The 21,600-nt window shown below is 42.7% G+C and overlaps 1 protein-coding gene across 18 annotated transcripts in view; it reads right to left on the bottom strand.

The window, feature by feature from the left end:
* AMBRA1 (autophagy and beclin 1 regulator 1) overlaps positions 1-21,600 on the bottom strand; it is a 179,886-nt gene that overhangs the window by 82,464 nt on the left and 75,822 nt on the right. For all 18 annotated transcript variants that reach the window (XM_082747516.1, XM_082747524.1, XM_082747519.1 and 15 more), the window contains 2 exons: positions 9,099-9,179; positions 8,593-8,693 (listed from right to left, as the gene is read on the bottom strand). In XM_082747516.1, coding sequence (XP_082603642.1) covers positions 8,593-8,693; positions 9,099-9,179 — 182 coding nt within the window. The remainder of the gene's footprint in view (positions 1-8,592; positions 8,694-9,098; positions 9,180-21,600) is intronic.

Below are 21,600 nucleotides of genomic sequence, written 5' to 3' on the forward strand. Positions count from 1 at the left end.
GAATTAAGGATTTGCACTTATAACACTTCCCCAGGTAATGATGGTACTGGTCCAGGAGCCACACCTTGAGAATCTCATGCTGCCATGGGTAAACAAAAGCAAACACTCGATGCGCTGAGTAGCGACTCATTTTACCAACACAAGTCCTGATGGAGGACAGAAAATAGGCTGGCACATGTGAACTTTGTGACTCCTCTATTCTTCCCTGCTTGAGGAACATGACTACAGGCAACAGAGGACACACTAGACTGTTAACTCTCAGGTTACCATTTGTTGGTGCCATAGAACAAAAGGTCTATAGTATTTTCAACTCACTAACCCCAGCAAAAGGTGAAAAAGTCCTGCTTGGGACCCAGAAGAGCCCCACTTGAGGAGAACACAGAAAAACTGAGAGACCAGCAAGGTTATAATCAATGAGGAGACTGGTATAGCTCTAACTCAGACTGGTCTCCAAAACTTGTTAACAAAAATCATAATAATGATAATACCTAACATCTACTGAATACTTATATACCAAAAAATACTATTCTAAGTGTTTCGTTCATTTAATTTCACTCGTTTAACTCATTCAATCCTTGAAACAATCCTATAAACCAGGAACTATTCTTATGCCCATTTTACATATGAAGAAATTGAGGACCCCAAAAGGTAAAATAAATGAACAAAGATCACACTGCTAGAAGTAGCAGAATAAATATCTGAACCTAGACAGCGTGGCTCTAGAGCCCAAACTCAAACATGTTGCTATAATGCCTCCCAAGCAAACTATATGCTACAAATGACAGCTACCCTCCCCAAACTCCCACTTCCTCATCCTCATAGACCTATTCAAAAGAAAAGTGGGGACACAGTCAAAGTGTCTTCAAACTGTACCAAAAGATATAAATCCTTAGGCCACATCGTATTTGAGCTGCATCCTCCTTAGCTAATCAGAATTGGCAGTTAAAGTCCCAGGGGAATTATTAAATTTTTAGTAGCAGGGCCAAAACAAAATAGAAAATCGGGCCACTCCCTGGCTAGACTGTCAACTCCCTAAGGGCAGAACCATTTAATTCTTTTGTAAGACCCAAAGTGCCCTGGAAAATGCTAAGCATTTAGAAAATCGCTACATACACTTCAAAATGACAGTAGAGAAAGGGCACAGGTGGGGAAGCACCAGTGAGTGGGGAAAGATCAAGAGGAAATTTCCTGGGGGAGAGACAGAGGCACAGAAAAACTAAGACATAATATAAAAGGGATACAAAAGTTCATTGACAAAGCCCAGTATTTTCCCCTAGAAAAGCTTAACAGCACAGGCAATTCAGCTTAGAAACTAAGACCCTGGTTCTCAATAAGCACACTTCTCACTAGCAGTGTAAGGAGATGCAGTAAAAGACTGGGGTAGAGAGGACACCAATGCTCCCGTGGATGATGGACCCCAAGTAAGTAAAAGTCCTGGGTGCTGTAAGGTGTCTGTTTCGGAAGGCTGGGTACACTTACTTCTCTGTTTCCCAGGCAACCAAGCCAGCCCTTATCACCTTCACTTTCATCACTGGAGCAGAATGAAAGGTAATTGGGTTAATTATTAAAGGAGCACTAGCTAGTACCGCCACTACTAATTGTCCATTTATCTGGGGTTTATAAACAGCCATCTTAATTGATGTTGAATTGGAATGTGTCACTCACTTTATTTGCCTGGCAACTAGGAACCAGAGAGGTACAGGACATGGAGATAAAGGGTCCAGCCATGAAGATAAATGGTCCAACACCAGAACTATGATTCATTTATGTTCATACCATTTAAGTATATTATGATGGCCCTCAACCATATCACACATACTGTTCATCTTTCCCAGATTTGCCAATTCAAGCAAAGATCTAGTCTATTAGGCAATTTGTTGTATTAGAGAGCTATGATACTGGGTTGAGAAATCAGACTAATTCCTAAAAGTCAGCAAGCCCAGGGCCCCAGATGTCCACCCACATGGCCAAATCAGACCAGACAGGCCTCCTAAAAGTAATTCTCTAAGGTACCAGGGCAATGCAGAATATCTAAAAGGCAAAAGACAACCAAAAATAAAGTTCACAAGGAAAAGAAAAGTCTTACAAAAGAGGTAACTCTGTCTGACCCACAACTTATAAATGTATTTTCTCTTCATTATGATTTTTCTAAATAGTATTTTCTTTTCTCTGGCTTATAAGAATACACACATGTAATATACACAAAATAATGTGCTTACCAACTTTTCATATTATTGGTAAGACTTTTTGTCAACAGTAGGCTATTAGTAGCTATGTTTTTGGGGTATCAAAGTTATACACAGATTTTCAACAACATGGGGGGTCAGTGCCCTTAACTCCTGCAATTGTTCAAAGGTCAATTGTATATGTTTTCTATTCTTTTTTTTTTTTTTTTTAAGATTTTTACTTACTTATTTGACATAGATCATAAGTAAGCAGAGAGGCAGGCGAGGGCGCGGGGTCCCCACTGAGCACAGAGTCCCATGCAGAGCCCAATTCCAGGACCATGGAATCATGACCTGAGCCAAAGGCAGAGGCCTAACCCTCTGAGCCACTCGAGGGCCCCTGTATATGCTTTCTGTAAGAGACCTACTTAAACTGAAAAAAAAAAAAAGGCTAAAAATTAAAAGGATAGAAAAAATATATATCACACAATCAACAGGCATAAAAGAGCTGGAATAGCTATACTAATATAAGAAAAAATAGACTTAAAAACAATATTGCGGGATGCCTGGGTGGCTCAGTTGGTTAGGCAGCTGCCTTCGGCTCAGGTCATGATCCCAGCGTCCTGGGATTGAGTCCCACATCGGGCTCCTTGCTCGGCAGGGAGCCTGCTTCTCCCTCTGCCTCTAGCCTGCCACTCTGTCTGCCTGTGCTTGCGCTCTGTATCTCTCTCTCTAACAAATAAATAAAAATCTTAAAAAAAAAAAAAACAAACAAACAATATTGCTAGAGACAGACATTTATTATAATGACATTTTATAATGATAAGAGTTAAATTCATCACAAAGGCATAACAACTATAAAAATATATGTACCTAACAACAAGGTCTCAAAATATATAAGGCAAAACCTGACAAAACTAAATGGAGAAATACACAATTCAGCAATAATAATTAGAAATTTCAATGCCTCAGTCTTAAAGGATAGGACAACTAGACCAAAAATCAGCAAGGTCATACAAAACTTGAACGACACTATCAACCAAGTAGATCTCCCCAAAATCTACAGCACACTCCATGCAACAACAGAATACATATTCTACTCAAGCAACGGTAACATTCTCCAGGACAGACCATGTGCTAAGCCATAAATCAAGTTTCAATAAATTAAGATAACTGAAATCATACACCATGGTGATATTAAATAAGAAATCAACAACAGAAGGAAATTTGGGAAATTCACAAACACATGAAAATTGAAGAACACACTCCTGAATGTCTAGTGGGTCAAAGAGAGAAGAGATTTTTTAAAGAGAAAAATTAGGATGACTGGGCAATTAGAAAAATTAGGATGACTGGGCACAAAGCCATCTATAGCCCAGGACACTCAACCAGGCCCCAATGACCTGTGGCAAGGAGCAAGAAAATCATGACCCATTGATTTTAATCAAAACACTAAATTAAGTACATCAGGCCCACATCTGCTGGGAACAGATGCTCATTAGGATGAAAGTCAAAAAGATTAGGCAGGACATATAACTAATAATCTACATTACCCAGGTCTCTATCCCTCAGAAGTTTTTTGTTCTTCCAGTAATTACCAGGAAGATGTCAAATGCCAGGGCTTCTCATTTCACTTTTATGAGGCCTCAAACATGCAGAAAAATACTGTAAGCTTATGAAACTTTTGGCAGGTACCCCCTACTTGAACCCAGGCAAAACATGGCACAGAAGATTATGAGTCAGACAGACAGACCTGGTTTAAAGTTCTAGGTCAGCCTCTTACTGTGTTCTATCAGGCAAGTGACCTAACTTCTCTGAATGTCAGTTTTTTCCCCTGCAGCATGGAAATGGATAATCTACTTCACAGGGCTGCCATAACGAATATAGGAGGTAATATATGGGAAAGCATTTGGGACAGCACGTGGCTCATTGTAGGCAGTCATTAACTTTGTGTCCTTTACTATCAGTGGCTGTCACTGCACAGAGCTAGAGCTGTCTACTAAAAAGTCAGCAGGGGGAGCTCCCCAGACTTTGAGTTCCCCAGAAATACACCTGGTAGAGTTGCAGTAGCTTTAAATTTACTTACACTACTTTTAGTATAGGTTCAGAACTTGTGTTGCTAAAGAAGGGGCATGACATGGGTTGATGGGTGACAAGAGGCCACCAGGAACCTATACAATTGTGGAGAAGGCACCAAGATAAAGAGGAAGAGATGAAAATTAACAATCAAAACTTCTTTGTAGTAGCTTCTGTTTTCTATTATCATTCTCAGGATCATGTGCGAGGAAGTAGGCAGAATGGATCTTAACTATCTACAAATCCATTTTTTGTTGATGACTCTGAATGGCTTTGGCCCACAGGAGACTTGTTTGCTACACCTGGTCACACCTCCAGGTCTCCAAAAACTGCAGGTGTGTGTAAGCTTCATCCAGGCAAAAAGGCATTATTCACCTTTCAAAGAATTTGGCTTTAGGGCACCTGGGTGGCTCAGCTGGTTAAACACCTGCCTTCAGCTCAGGTCATGATCCCAGGGTCCTGGGATCAAGAACAGCATTGGGCTCCTTGCTCAGTGGGGAGCCTCCTTCTCTCCTCTGTCCTCTCTCTTTGTTCCTCTCTCTGCCTGTGCTTTCTCTCTCTCTTGAATAAATAAAATCTTTAAAAAAAAAAAAAAAAAAAAGGTTTGATTGATGTTTGGAGCTAAGAACCAAACAGCCAAATTGAGGTATGGTCAAGCATCTAGACTTTGAGCTACAGGTAGACAAGAATCGTGCCTCTTATTCACTCTGGTAGCCCAGAACAGTGCCTAGCACATAGCTACACAAAAAATACCTGTTGCATGTAATTGTTTTGAGACTATCACAACCTCATTCCAATCATACAAGTGAAACTGCCTTTCTAGGAAAACTGGGAGTGCTTACTGCTAACAGGCCAATTTGTCTTTCACTCCAAAAGCCGTTATTACAGGAGCTCTATTACATGATCGCAGTAAGTTTAATACAAAGCAAAAATCTGCATCCACTAGAAGGCTAAAAAAAAAAGTGCTATGACATAATGATTTTCCTCAGCAAGCTCCACTGGGTCATAAAAGGCTATGTCTAGAAACCACTTAAAACAGAGGAACTGGGATGCCTGGGTGGCTCAGTTGGTTAAGTATCTGTTTTCGGCTCAGGTCATGATCCCAGTGTCCTGGGATAAGGTCCTACATCAAACTCCCTGCTCAACGGGGAGCCTGCCTCTCTCTCTGCCTGCCATTCCCTCTGCTTGTGTGCTTACTCTCTCTCGGACAAATAAAAATCTTAAAAGGGACGCCTGGGTGGCTCAGTTGGTTGAGCAGCTGACTTCGGCTCAGGTCATGATCCCAGCGTCCTGGGATCGAGTCCCACATCGGGCTCCTTGCTCAGCGGGGAGCCTGCTTCTCCCTCTGCCTCTATCTGCCATTCTGTCTGCCTGTGCTCGCTCTCTCCCTCTCTCTGATAAATAAATAAAATCTTAAAAAAAAAAATAAATCTTAAAAAATAAAACAAAATTTAAAAAATAGATAAAGAGGAATTAATGCAATTAAGAAAAACCCTGGAAATCAGCCAAGTTCCCTAGGAGCTCTTTCCCTCCTCTAGATTAAGGTCCTGGAAGAAGAATGCTATTTTGATGCTCTGTCTTTTAAAGTAACTGTACAGAGAGAGGCAGACTAGGAAGCTTTGGAGTCCCACTGCCTGGTTCAGTTCTGGCTCCTCAATTTCTAGCTGTATTACTCTGGACAAGTTAGTCTTCTGGGCTTTAGCTTCCTCCATACCCAAACACAGGTACCCTGCCCCCCCACCCCTGGGCCCTGTCACTTCTTTTTTTTTTTTTTTTTTTAAAGATTTTTTTTATTTATTTATCAGAGAGAGAGGGGGAGAGAGCGAGCACAGGCAGACAGAATGGCAGGCAGAGGCAGAGGGAGAAGCAGGCTCCCCGCTGAGCAAGGAGCCCGATGTGGGACTCGATCCCAGGACGCTGGGATCATGACCTGAGCCGAAGGCAGCTGCTTAACCAACTGAGCCACCCAGGCGTCCCCCCTGTCACTTCTTGAAAGTTTGTGTTACACCATTTCAGTTTTACAAAAGACCTACATTAGTACCTTGCTTTCACTAAGTAAAGGAAATCTGAAGAGGATTTTCACTCTTATGAAAAAAGACGAGAAGTGAAAATAGCATTCAGCATTTGCTTTGCAGCGAGCGAGCTGTTAGAGGCAGCATGCACTCCAAGAGCATCAACCTGCCAGAGCTTTGAACTGCGTCTGTGAGCACATCTGTGCTTTATCTCAATTTATTTTGTGCCTCCATTAGCGAGATGCATCGTAAGGTATCAGAAAAGCCTAAGAGCCCTTATTTTTTGGGTTTGGGTACACTAAAAATTTTTTTCGTATGAATTAATGGTAATTGCTTCTTCACTTTGTTGCCATTTGGCTTGCAAAAGGTTCTGTAAGAACACTCCACTTTTGGACAGCAGAGGAAACCTGAATCTACAAATGATGAGGGCCTTTACGAAAAGACCAATAGGCTCTCTATAACATGTATCTTCAGAAAACAGAAGAAACTGGTTTAATTGTGAATGGAAACCAACTGCTAACCTAACCCAAGAGTGAGGTTCTTGAGAATCTAGATTTCCTTCCCCTTGAGATACTTTGCATTCTTTGCTAGAGAACTTTTCTCAGTAGATTTCATATCTGTTAACAACTACCTGCTGGAACATAACCCCTGTATTCAAAAGTTTCCATAAGTTAAAGTGGGCCTTTTGGGGGTCAGACCTCTGGGCATAAAGGAAGAAACAGGAAATGGTGGTAGAGTTCTTAAATCTAAAGAAGAAATAAACATAAAGCTATTCCTAAGCAAAGCTAAATGCCAAGGAAACAGAGATTTTCTAGCAGGAGAGGAACAGGAGGTGCTGTGTGAGGTGATGGAGGCAGACGTCTGGAACACAGGCTGGAGAAGAGCTCTGTAGTACTGCCTGGCAGTTAAGTGATTATCTGTCAGTAAGGAGCTTCCACATGCCATCAGCCAAGCCACACAGAAACACCAAGCATGGGGAGGCACCAAGGCCTGGCGTCTGTTCACCCACTAGGGCCAGAGGTCCTCAGACAAGCTCATTAGGGGACCAGAATGTAGTCTGCTCCCCAACCAAGGCTGGGCCTACAAAGAATCTGGTGGCTAGCAGAGAAACCACGGAGGTTTCTAGGACTTCTAGGCCTTGACATTGGGTCAAGGGTAGTCCTGCCTGAGAGTGACCAGAGATCCTGTGGCCTTCCAGCTGTCACAGTAGCTTGGTTAGGAATCACATCCTCCCAGGCTGACAGTGTTACTGTCTCACCCGGATCCCTTCCTACCTGTACCACCACATAGCCCAGATTTTCTGAAACATAATGTCTTTAAGAAATTTCTAATAGGGGCGCCTGGGTGGCTCATTGGGTTGGGGCCTCTGCCTTTGGCTCAGGTCATGATCCCAGAGTCCAGGGATCGGGCCCCGCATCGGGCGCTCTGCTCAGCGGGGAGCCTGCTTCCCTTCCTCTCTCTCTGCCTTCCTCTCTGCCTACTTGTGATCTCTGTCTGTCAAATAAATAAATAAATAAATCTAAAAAAAAAGAAAAGAAAAGAAATTTCTAATAGATGCTAATTAAAGACATACCTAAATGTGGATTGATTTTTATACCGATTATGCCTTCACATACATAAATTTAGAGGTTGGCAGTAGAGGTGAGAGGGAAGTGGAGGAAAGAGTGTGAAAGGGAAATAACTTTTGTCAGAAAAAGAAAGAATCCTGCTTTGTTTCCTTCTCTAGACACTGCCCAGAAGCAGCAGCACACACTACATCTGAGAGCCTGGTCACATCATGTAGCTTAGGCCAAAAACATTCATTGCTAAGCTAGTCAGCCACCATAAAACTGTCTCAGCTGGGCTTGTCCAGCCCGTTTTCTGTTTCTGAAGTTTCTGAACCAGCCTTATGGGTCCCCTCTCCTCCTTCTTCCCTGGAAGATTCCACAGTGCCTGGAAACTCCATCTGCTGGCAGATGAGTGAAGGGTTGAAGAGGTGTGCATTAAACTCTTAATTAAATCACAGGATCTGGTTCATGAGTATCTCACCAACCAAAACATGAACAAGACACCTTTATCATTCAATTAAAAGCATAGCTAGAATCTAATTGTCGGATTAAGAAACAAAGAGTTTAAACAAGTTTTTTTTAGAAAAGATGTTTGAAGGAAGTGGGAATGGGCAAGATAAACCAGGTTTGCTCCATTCTCGTTTCCTGCCTTGAAATAAAGAACTGGGTACAAAACAGAGTTTTCAGCCAGATGCCAAGATGCCATCACAACAACATAGGTAAAGGAGGGGAAAGCTTTATCTGGCTCCCTGCCCCTTCAACTTTTCAAATTCCAAAGAAACATTTCCTTACCTGCCAGGACCCTGTTAACAGAAGAGTGAGTTGCCAAGCCAGGCTGTCCACGTTCATGAAAAATCCCTGCATAAGGCAAGTACTCAGGCAGCAAGAAACGCCTACAAGAAGGAACCACGTATGAGAAGCCCATGAAACATTACCATAAAACAAAGGAGATATACTATCCATTACCCCCAACAGTCAAGGCTAAGGGATCCACTAAACTTAGAATCCACAGAAGCCCTGCACATTGTAAAAATTTCTGGAATCTGTCCTTCTGCAGACTTGTATCTCCTTCCTGTCTTTATTCTGCAGTTTCACAGGGCTTCTAATCTTGAATAGGATACTTCCCAGGCCACTTTTCTATCTCTTTTCATTGTGGCCAATCATCTCCTATCAAGTCTTTAGGTGGCATGGCCGAATTACAGGCTGACTAGGAAATAATTTCAGATATGAAACCCGAAGTCCAAATGTAGGTTTAAAAACAAAATCCCAGACTCTCATGAAGATCACCCAGTTCTTACCTTGGAACGAAGCGTCCAAGTGAAGGTGCGGACATCCGGGCATTGCGTGGAGCTCGGTGCCTGGATCTGTCACCATTGTCCCTGGAGAAAACAAAAAGTTTTCAAAACTATGTATAAGAGAGTCACTAAGCAGAACCACCCATCAGCCTGAGAGACAAACATCCCCCAAAGGGAATTTATTTATTTATTCATTCATTCATTCATTCATTTATTTATTTGGCAGACAGAGATCTCAAGTAGGCAGAGAGGCAGGCAGAGAGGGGTGGGGGAAGCAAGCTCCCTGCTGAGCAGAGAGCCCAAAGTGGGCTCAATCCCAGGACCCTGAGATCATGACCTGAGGCGAAGGCAGAGGCTTAATCCACAGAGCCACCCAGGTGCCCCCCAAACGAAATTCCTACACTTAGGTGAAGATCCCAAAGAAATTAGTCACCCGGTTGCTTACTAATTTGGATGACACATTAATAACACTACATTTCTGCAATACCTCAACTAAAAGCTTTATGAGCATTTGCTGACAGTTCAGTAAGAAGGAGGATGATTTTTCATGAGCTAATGTGATCTCTGAACCGTGTAGCATCTGAAACTGAAGTCAAGTTTAGATCTTCAAGGGACCTGGAATGGAAATATATAAACTTCTTTTTCTAGATTGAAAGATACAGAGAAACTTTGGCTTTGGGGAATCTTGGGAGAAAAAAACTCCCCCATCAGCTTCATTCACCAAATGGTAATCTCTAAATGAGTCTGTTCAGGTCTCTGATACGGAAAAAAAAAATCACTCATGAAAAGTAAAAGAAAAACAACACACAAGAAAAAGACTAGCCTGTCCCTTTTTTTAGCGACTGCAAAATTAGCATTAACGAAGAGTGTAAGACAATGCAATCCCAAGCATTTGAGTTTAAAGAAAAAAAAAGAAAAGGCAGCGGCTAGGTGTTTTCTTTATGGTCTGATAAAGCAATAGTAATAACCACCATTCATTAAATACCAAGTTTCAGTATAAAGTTTATTATTTTTTTTTAAAGATTTTATTTATTTATTTGACAGAGAGAGATCACAAGTAGGCAGAGAGGCAGGCAGAGAGAAGGAGGAAGCAGGCTCCCTGCTGAGCAGAGAGCCTGATGCGGGACTCAATCCCAGGGCCCTGAGATCATGACCTGAGCTGAAGGCAGCGGCTTAACCCACTGAGCCACCCAGGCGCCCCTCAGTATAAAGTTTATTAACATGTTATCCTATTTAATCCTTCTAACTTCCATAAGGTATTACTGGCTTTGTTTTATAGATATGGAAACTAAGGACCAGAAAGGCAAATGCCCAGGGTCACACAACTAGTAAGTGGCTAAGGCAGGATTCAAGGCATACCTCTACCTGATTCTGAAGCCCCTGCTCTTTCCAGTATACCTCACTGCCTCCTACAAGAAGACTTCACATGGCTTAGTTTCTAAGGCATCAAAGGAACAATAAGCCAAAGGGCACTGCCTGGACAGTGCAGTTAATTAGCTGCTTAACCAACTCCACAAAATAAATGAACCTCTGAAAGCTTGATTTGGTACTTTTTCTGAATTCTCCCTTTGGATTATCTTCAACTTAATGAGATCATCTTTGAACTGGCCCTGGAACCAAAGTTAAGACAATACTTTAGCTTTCAAATGGACTACTGGGAGCTTTAGAAGCCAGAAATGAATGCCTAGGAAGGTTTTTATATCTTAGTGGGATTGGATGCTGAGCATTAACAGAACAATCAATATCAGAGATATTGGAAGCTGATCCATTAAAAGTCAGTTCTTGCTCTTTATTTTCCCAAAAGAGAAGGTATACTATTGTTTTCCTTAACATATCCTATCCTCTTGACTTGAAACTCTATAGATGTAGGGAGAGGTAAAGGGAGAGAGAAAGAGAGAAACAGAGAGAGAGGGAGAGAGGGAGAGAAAACAGACTATATGGAAAGTAAAAACGTTATTAAAAATAACAATGAAATCAGAACTTCATGACAAGTACACTGCAGCTCTGGGGAACCCACAAATTGTTACAAGATCTCGGTAGCCATATGCAAACAGGAGAAGATAAATATCAAACAAATAAGATAGTTCTCAAATTAAGCATATTATTATTTTTCAAATATATGTAGCTTCAAATTTTGACCAAAGTACCAATTCACTTTTTTTCCTTTCAGATTATTTATTTACTTATTTGACAGAGAGAGGGAGACTCGGTGAGAGAGGAAACACAAGCAGGGGGAGTGGGAGAGGGAAAAGCAGGCTTCCTCTTGAGCAGGGAGCTGGGGGCTTGATCCCAGGAGGCTGGGGCCATGACCTGGCGAAGGCAGATGCTCAAAGACTGAGCCACCCAGGCGCCACCCCCCCGATATCACACTTAAATGTACAAATGAGGGGTGCTGTGTGGCTCAGTCGGTGGACCATCCAACTCTTGATTTTGGCTCAGGTTGTGATCTCAAGGTCGTGAGATCAAGCCTGGAATCAGGCTCCCAGCTCAGTGGGGAGTCTACTTGAGATTCTGTGATTTTCTCTCTCCCTCTACCCCTGCCTCTCCCTAGGCTCACTCATGTTCTCGCTCTTTCAAATAAACAGATTAAAAAAAAAAAAAAAGTACAGGGATGCCTGGGTGGCTCAGTGGGTTAAAGCCTCTGCCTTCGGCTTAGGTCATGATCCCGGAGTCCTGGGATCCAGCCCCACATTGGGCTCTCTGCTCGGCAGAGAGCCTGCTTCCCCTCTCTCTGTCTCTGCCTGCCTCTCTGCCTACTTGTGATCTGTCTGTCAAATAAATGAATAAAATCTTTTAAAAAAATCTTTAAAAGTACAAATGAATTTAGGACAGCTTTTCATAATAGCATATTCTACTTATCAACAGGCACTAAAAGTATAGTTAATTACCATGAGAAAAGTCAGAAAACATTCTGAAGTTAAAAAGGGTCCTAAGCCTCAAAAAGGTTAGAAACTAAGCCAGGGAGACATTTCCGCAAAGAAGACATCCAATTGGCCAACATGAAAAAGTGCTCAACATCACTGGGCATCAGGGCAATACAAATCAAAACCACCGTGAGATACCACCCAACACCAGTCAGAATGGCTAAAATTAACAAGTCAGGAAACGACAGGTGTTGGCAAGGATGCAGAGAAAGGGGAACCTTCCTACATTGTTGGTGGGAATGCAAGCTGGTGCAGCCACTCTGGAAAACAGTATGGAGGTTCCTCAAAAAGTTGAAAGTAGAGCTACCCTATGACCCAGCAACTGCACTACTGGGTATTTATCCCAAAGGTACAAATGTAGTGATCTGAAGGGGCACGTGCACCCCAATGTTTATAGCAGCAATGTCCACAATACCCCAACTATGAAAAGAGCCCAGATGTCCATCAACAGAGGAATGGATAAAAAAAGATGTGCACTCTCTCTCTATGCCGTCTTTGTGTCGTGTGTGTGTGTGTGTGTGTGTACACACACAGGAATATTATGCAGCTATCAAAAAACCTGAAATCTTGCCATTTGCAATGACATGGATGGAACTAGAGGCTATTATGCTAAATGAAATAAGTCAAGCAGAGAAAGACAATTATCATATGATCTCACTGATATGAGGAATTTGAGAAACAAGACAGAGGACCGTAAGGGGAAGGGGGGAAAAATGAAACAAGATGAAACCAGAGAGGGAGACAAAGCATAAGAGACTCTTAATCTCAAAGAAACAAACAGAGGGTTGCTGGAGTGGAGGGGGGATGGGGTGGCTGCGTGATGGACACTGAGGAGGGTATGTGCTATGGAGAGTGCTGTGAATTGTGTAAGACTGATGAATCACAGACCTATATGCCTGAAACAAATATTATATGTTAATAAGACCAAAAAAGGAAAGAAAGAAACTAAGCCAGGGAAAGGAGTACCATGGGATAAATGCAAGTGCTTCCTCCATAGCTCTGAGAGAGAGCTGCCTTCCCAGAATCAATCATACTGTGGAGCTGACAATTGGCTTCTGCAAAGTCCAAAGATCTCTCCCCCCACACAACAAACAGCATTCTATCTGGTGTCAGCAGGGCTACTGAGCAGGGAAGGAGAAGCCAGTGCACTAGATCATACTGACTAGCAGTTGCCAGTGCTCAAAGACGGCACAGGGCTTGGTGAAAGGACAAGGGGAGACAATTTAGAAAAATGGACAAACAAAATACATCAGAGCTGGGGGGAAATCTGGGCTTCTTCAACATAATTCACAAGCCTCTTTTCATTGTTATTAAAACCGACAATCAACTCCGACAAGCATGGTGGGGAGGGAGAGGAGAAAGAAATCTTAAGCAGGCTCTACACTCAGCACAGAGCCCAACTCGAGGTTCGATCTCATGACCCTGAGATCATGCCCTGAGCATAAATCAAGAGTCATACACTTGGGGCACCTGGGTGGCTCAGTGGGTTAAGCCTCTACCCTCGGCTCAGGTCATGATCCCGGGTCCTGGGATCGAGCCCCGCATTGGGCTCTCTGCTCAACTGGGAGCCTGCTTCCTCCTCTCTCTCTGCCTGCCTCCCTGCCTACTTGCAATCTCTGTCTGTCAAATAAATAAATAAAATCTTTAAAAATAAAAAAAAATTAATTAATTTTTTAAAAAAGAGTCATACACTTAACCAACTGAGACATCCAAGCACCCCCAATCAACTCTTTTCTGATTCAGTTTTTCCTTCCATTAAAAAAAACAGGGGTGTGGGGCGCCTGGGTGGCTCAGTGGGTTAAGCCACTGCCTTCGGCTTGGGTCATGATCTCAGGATCCTGGGATCGAGTCCCACGTCCGGCTCTCTGCTCAGCGGGGAGCCTGCTTCCTCCTCTCTCTCTGCCTGCCTCTGTGCCTACTTGTGATCTCTCTGTCAAATAAATAAATAAAATAAAATTTAAAAAAACAGGGGTGAGACACAAACCATGGCCACAAATAATGGCTTTACAGGATTCAGAGATTACTGGGGTATATTTGGGAAAATACAAATGAGATCAGCTGGCTCAGACACAAAGTTTCCGACTGATGGTCACATTCAACAACATGAAAGACGTCATTTGTTAAGTGAGTGGAGACGTATCCGCTGGTCCTCAGCTTAACATCTTGACAGATGATACAGAAGTAGGAGCTAAACAGCAGCTCAATTAAATACAGAGAAGACTTCAAATTAAAAGCATTGAGAATTCGAGTATAGAAGAAGAGTGAGAGCACGGGTCTCAGAACGACTAGAAAACTGTGGAAAGCAGTAAACACACAGTAAGAGGAGAGAACAACAAAGAATATCCAGGAGTAAACAGCTCAAACACCATTCCAGAAAAACCCTGAAAACAGGAAGGGGAAAGGTGGCAACGGCCAGAATGTTCGACCACAGGACAAGTGAGGCAAGGAGAGGGATAAAGGTTCTAGGCATTAATGCTGACCACAAAACCCCTGACTAAAGGCAAGGCTCCAAGTAAACTACAGGTGAAAAGAACAACTTATGACCCTAGACTCTGTAGTCTCGAAAGAAGGGAGGATTCAAAAGTAAGGAGTTTGGGCGAGGAAACCAGCTCCAGTGCACAGCATTATCTGCAGCGGGATGGGATAGGAGAAGGGCAGAGGGAGAGTGCTAAGAGTTCCAAGAAAAGACTGAAGACTAAAAAATACTCAACATAGTGTTGCATTTACAAAGCCACACAGACTCTGCCACTCACTTCAGTGCCGACTATAAGACCAACGTGAGGCAAGGCTTCACAGGGAGGAGGCCAAATGAATTGAATGTGAGTGGACCAGAGGCTGTCTGCCAGATGAACGGCGGGTAAAGGCAGACCCAGACAGACTGTTCACCTTAGGAATGATGGAAGGTGCTACTTACAGGGGCCTAAGGGAACACAGCCCTTTGCATGCCCTCTCCCAAGCAGACTTGGAGAAAAAAAGCAAACAAACCAAGCCAGTAAGGAGCAGAATATGCAAATATGCTGGTACCGCTCCTCCCTCACAGGAGGACTCTTTGTCACCAGAATGCTTTTCAGGGAAACACCAGAGAAATCCTCATCAATTTCATCAGCCAGAAGCTGCCTTTAAGTCAGCAGGACAGAAGCTGGCAGAGTTATTAATGGCTTTCCCAGTTGCTGAACTCTGTGCATCTCTGATTAACCCTCAGAGGGGTAAGATAGTAAGATTTTCTTATAAAAGATTTTAAAAGGAAAAAAAAAAACACCCTTCAAACAATAAGGTATCCAAAACAAATGTCAAATACAAGAAAATGCGTCTTTGGAACAAGGGAGAGACACACAGCAGCAACTCTTGCTAAACGCCTGGGATTAATTGCCTCAGAGAGAGGCTATAATTTAAAGGAATGAAAAACACACCTACAGACTGCTGTCTGAGTCCTGACCAGACAGTCAGGTTGTCATTACTCCTATGACAAACGGCTCTGACTCGGGCCTTTATAAACGAAGCTCTTGCAGCAAAAAGCTTAAAAGGTCATTGTCTTGACAATACCCAGTTGACTCTGCTGAAAATTAGACCATTTAAAAAATGAGTGTTTTCCTATGCTCTTCTGTTTTTACTCAATCTCCAGACAACAGAAGGCCTAGCTGGTATTCCTGTCCCTGGATGGCACAAGTCCTTTCATTCCCCGGGTGCTCTTAGTAAGAAACCGAGGGCCTGTCTTTATTGCCAAGGACTGTGCACACATGTAAGGGCTTAGATTTCTGGGAGGAAGGCAAAGGGCCCACGGATTCACAGGGCATACCTAAGAGCACATATCTCTTGGAACTTCAGAGGCTTAACTCTTCTCTAAAGAAAAAGATAATTACTGTTTACAAATTCCTCTCCTCCCTTATCCTACCTTTAATTTCATGCATTTTAATGCATACATTCCATATTCCTATGGTACACTTTATGTTAAAAATACAAAACTGTATCTCTAAGTGGTTATGTCCTACTCCCCCCACCCCGCCGGCCTGGCTGTTTAATTCTTTCCTTCTGTGTTTTCCCATACTATACCCAAGTACAATCCATACATATTCCCTTTTCTTTCTCTTCTAACATTCCTCATAATAAATATTCATATGTATTTTACTTGCCCAGAAAGAATGCTAATTCTGAAGTTGCCAAGCAATAGTCTATATTTCTAAGCAACAGGCTCAAAATCCTCAGGAAAAGAGCAAGAATTCAGGTAGGCATATATTTGAGAAATATGTTGGGACTCTCCAGGTGCCAGAAATCCTGTTCCTAATCCTCAGGAAGTCTCCTCACTTCTTGGAGACTTTTCATCATTCTGCCTCTGCTGAACCCAAGGGAAGTTCATCTAAGGTAGTCAGCTCCCACAAAGATCTGAGCACTTCAGGGTTAAACTTCAGAGATTATCCCCTCTGATTTTACAGATCAGACACCGAGGCCTAGGGTGGGAAAGGGACTTGCCCAAAATCAAATGACAAATTTGGCTCAGCCAACACCAGAACACAGGGCAATTCTCTAGACAAGAGTTGTCAGGTGATGGGGGCAGCGGGCACTGACAAGTGATCCCAGTTCCCACCACAGCTACTCTCGGAGTCACTTGCTGTTTTACCAACTTAGTTCAAAACTGGCTCAAGTAGGAGTTGAAAAGGACACCGGCAACAATTCATTTGGAGAAGCAGGAAGTGAGAGAGTTGAGCTCTTGAAGCTCATTTCCCAGGAAGGTTCACCAACCAGCCCCACTCTTAGAAGACACCAAGCCTCTTACACCCAACACATAAGGTCCAGTCCTCGAATGTCTTCTCCTGTATTTCGCCCACTGCTTCCTAACTGGTTTTCCTGCATTCCTCCATATACTTGCCACTTTAGGTCACCCAAACAAATGCTGTCAGAGGGAGCTGCCTCAGATACGTCTTCAGTAATGGCTGCTCCCAGATAAGGATAAAGTCTAAACGTCTCAGCCAGGCATTCCAGGCCCTCAGTTCAGGCCTTTTGGATCTTCTCTCTCACATTACAAACGCTCTGTAGCTCTAGTCATAGACTGATTCCCCCCAAACAAACCCTGTAAATCTTCTGTCTTCAGGCTTTTGCTCAAGCTATTCCCTTTCAATCTCCTAGAATCTCCCTCCCTACCCTCATTCTCCACATCAATTCATCAAAGTCCTATGCAGTCTGTCCACCAGCTGAAACCCAGGGAGCCTCCTCACATCTCCCCAAATACTCTCTTCCCTTCAGAGAATGCTTTTCTGTATTTTGTGCTACCTTATCACAGTCTCTCTTATAAGTTATTATATAAAAATCTGCTCATACTTCAATGACTCCCTTCACTACAAGATAAAGTTCACCTCCTTTGTAAGGTACACAAGATTCGCCAAAGATCTGGTGCCATCCTAACTTGAGGCTCATCTCCTGCCACAGAGCTTGGACTTTACAGTCTAGCCAAACTTATCAACAAGGGAGTTTCTGAAATATTCCATGCTATTTCATGTTTCTGTGACTATGCATTTATTTGTCTCCCTCCCAAGTAAATCTACAAGTGACAGTCCTATTTTAAGACCTATAACTTTCTTTTATAAACCCACCTTATTAAAAAAAAAAAAAATCAACCACTACGAAAATCAAGTAAGTGAAATTATTTAAAACTCTGATAAAAAGGAAGAGAACTGTTTCTTATCTCATCCCACTTTAGGAACTACTTCTATTCTTTTATGCCTGATTCCTGACTGTTCTAGCAGGTTTCAGTCTATAAAGAGAATAACTTTAAAGTGTGTTTCCTTAGAATTCTCTTGTATTCCTAATATCAAAGAGCCTGTGGTTTGTAAGTCAGAGGAAGGAACAAAGGCGACTCCTCTTCAAAATGAAATAGACAAGAACACTCTATAGACCTACCCCTCCCTTTCTTAGCTACTGTTATGTATCTCTTATTAGTAGTCACTAACTCCCACAGGAGTCCTGGAAATTCTGGGCACAGAAGAGAGAGCAGGAGAAAGTACTACCAAGGACACGTAGCTTTACTCCACCAGAACTCCTGGCCATGAGAACTTGGAGCAAATATAACAGTCTCATAAAGCTGCTGCCAGGATTTCACCTATACACAGATGATAACTGTAGTATTATTTGGTTTTAACATATATTCTTTGCCATGGCTCAACTAAATTTCAGTTACAGCAAAAGGGCAGGTGAAGAATATTAAATATTGAACGCAAGGCAGCGTCTTATGCTGGCCCAATCAGATGGTAGAGCTGAGTGACAGCCTTCAGAACCCTCAGCTACATCACATACCAAAAAGATCTTTTAACAACTTCCTTGCCAGAAGGTGTCTAGCACGGAGACCATAAAAGGGCAAGCTCTTCGTGCATGAGGCTGTACATGTGTATGTGGTCCTGTCACAATACTTCATGCCAAACGAAGGAACCAGAACCTACTTGTGGCACCTAGAAATGACTGCCATACAGTGAAACATTTTTGCCTGTATGGTCACAGTATGCATTTCTGGGTAAAAATTCAAATACAATCAGATAAATTAGAAGAGCAAAGAAAACAAATGTAATAGACCTAAAGCGACTTCATCTTAAGGCTGAAAGACCAGAATTCTCACTGAGATGTTTTTCCAAAGTAAGCCCAGTGTCACAATGGTAAATGAAGTACTTGCTCTCCTCTGTGCTAGCAACAATTTTAAGAAATGAATATAATTCCCTCTGGCTGGTATGTTGGTGGACATATTTGTGACTGATCCGATCTGAAGCTTTAGTTCCCGCTGAGTGCAGAGCCTGACACAGGGCTTGATCTCACGACCCTGAGATCATGACCTGAGCCAAAATCAAGAGTCAGATGCTTAACCAACTGAGCCACCCAGGGACTCCATTTTTAAAGCTTCTTAAATCTGCATTACAGGGGTGCCTGGGTGGCTCAAGGGATTCTTTGCCTTGAAAGGCAAAGCAGTTCAAAAAGACACAAGAAGGGCGGGAATGATTCTGGGATTATAATTACATTTAGAAGAAGAGATATCAGGAGGAAGGGGGTGAGGATAATAAACAAAAGACACATGCCACCTTTTGTGCAGGCCCCAGCAACTACTAGGACATGGCACTTAACCACAGTGCTTCATAAAAGCCTCCCTCTGTTTCCAAAGGGATGGTGAAAATTAAAATGGCATTTTGCCTTACGGTTATTTGCTTTCTACATTCTAGCAGGTGGTCTAGGCTCAAAAGCAGGCAGACAGCAGTGTCAGGGGCAGCCACACCTTTACCCTGCTTGTGAACATCTTTATGCAAAGACAGATGCTGAAGGCTTCAGGACAGACCTTCTGACAGCGGGTTTCTGGATGTCCTGTTTGTGCATTCTGATAAACACAGGGACCCTGCAGTCTCAATCCTGGCTATAGAGAGAGATGAATGGCAGGAGAAGATGCCTGCCTGAGTAGATGGACCATTAATCCAGACCACAAAAGAATAAAAATTTAACCTGACGGTGACCAAACTTCAAAGCTAACCTCCCTAAAGAGAAATCTAGATAGTCTTATTCCACAGCAAATTCAGGGAGCAAGAGCTCAAATGTGGTTCTACAACATTTATAAGGTTTTTATTTTATTTATTCATTTTTAAAGATCTATTTATTTATTTGAGAGAGAGAAAGAGTGCATGTGGTGGTGGGGGGCAGAGAGAGAGAGTATCAAGCAGACTCCCCACTAAGTGCAGAGCCTGACACAGGGCTTGATCTTACAACCCTGAGATTATAACCTGAGGCGAAATCAAGAGCAGATGCTTAACCAACTGAGCCACCCAGGCACTCCATTTTTAAAGGTTTATAAATCTGCAGGATGGGGTGCCTGGGTGACTCAGTCAGTTAAGCATCTGCCCTTGGCTTGGGTCCTGGGATCGAGCTCCACACTGGGATCCCTGCTCAGACGGAAGCCTGCTTCTCTCGCTATTGCTCCCCCTTCTACTCTCTCACTCTGTCAAATAAATGAGCAAAATCTTTAAATAAATAAATAAATAAACCAAATAAATAAATAGATCTGTAGGACAATAAACGCCAGACACTGGGCGCCTGGGTGGCTCAGTCAGCTAAGCAGCTGCCCTTCAGCTCAGATTATGATCCCAGGATCCTGGGATCGAGTCCCACATAAGGCTCCCTGCTCAGCAGAGAGCCTGCTTCTCCCTCTCCCTCTGCCTGCTGCTCTGCCTACTTGTGCTCTCTATCAAATAAATAAATAAAATCTTTTTAAAAATAAACAAACAAACAAATAAATAAATGCCAGACACTAAATATGTTTGCTCCTGTTCTCGAATCTCAGACATGTATGATTTTGTCTCTGTATCCTCATTTAAAAATATACTACAGTGAAGTAAATATCTCATTAGGATATTATAAGGATTAAACAAGATTTTAAATATATAAAGATATATAAAATATATTAATGTATTTATATATACTACAAATGTTCTGTATGTTATAAATTAGTTTACACATGAAAAATATTATTATAGCTGATATATTTCATTCAACAGATGATGGAAAAGAACCAAAAAAGATGGAATCTGGCGACACTATACAACCTGGATGGGACAAGGCAGTGAATGGCAAAATGATCCCTGGCTTAGCAAATGGGAAGAAAGCTGAAGATGTCGAAGTGGGACTGCAAAGGCAGGAGCGTGGTGCATTATGAAGGCAAGGAAACCAGTAGACCAGTCTCTCTTAATGGCACCCTAAGCGTCAGGAAGATTCCAGGACCTATCTAACTTACCTGCCTCTCTGTACCTGAAAGAACTATGAATTATGACTGTACAAGCTTCTGATTTTCCTTCTGGTTATCAAAGCTAAGGAAAAGGACTGGGGCAGAGAAATTAAAATGGGCTAGTACAGTCCCTCATCTTTCACTCATTTGTGCCTCAAAGCACCTAGACATTAAGAGAAGAGGAGCAACCACAAGCAGCACTCAGTTTACAACAGGAAGGAGGAGGGCAGAGAAAGAGACAGAGAAAGAATGAACAGACAGTAACTCAGCATCAACCAGCTAGCAACTTCCTTTACTAGGAGCTTGGACTACTTACTAATATTGAAGTGACTGATCCATAGGTGCTACTAAAAACAAGACTGCAGTCTGCATCAGCCCCAAAAGAAAGGCAAACACCCTGTCAGGGACTTTCGGAGGGACATGAGGGAAATCAGCCCATTGTTACAAACCAGGGAGCCACGGAAGACCCTTCAGGAGAAACAATGGTTAAGTCAGTGCAGAAAAGGTGAAGAAGGCAATGTAAATTCAGGTCATGCTGAAGCCAGGGTGGGTGGTGAGAGCACAGGTGGGCTGTGGGGAGCACAAGGAGGAGGCAGTCTGACACAGGAAAATCAAGGGGGAAGGAAGGGGAGAGGGAGGAGGTGGTAGCAGAAGAAAGAGAAGGTAAGATGAGAACAGAACATTTTAAACTAACCCAGAACTCCATTGTGAAGGACAAGTCACGAGGCAAGATACAGCTCAAAGGCATCAGTACCACGTTTCACCAGTGCAAAGAGATAACACAGCCTTCCAAATGTGCATGGAGGGAGGCTATGCGATCTGCACGGATGCCCAGAGCTCC

Source organism: Mustela nivalis (genome assembly GCF_964662115.1).
Source record: "Mustela nivalis genome assembly, chromosome: 9".
Classification (NCBI taxonomy): domain Eukaryota; kingdom Metazoa; phylum Chordata; class Mammalia; order Carnivora; family Mustelidae; genus Mustela; species Mustela nivalis.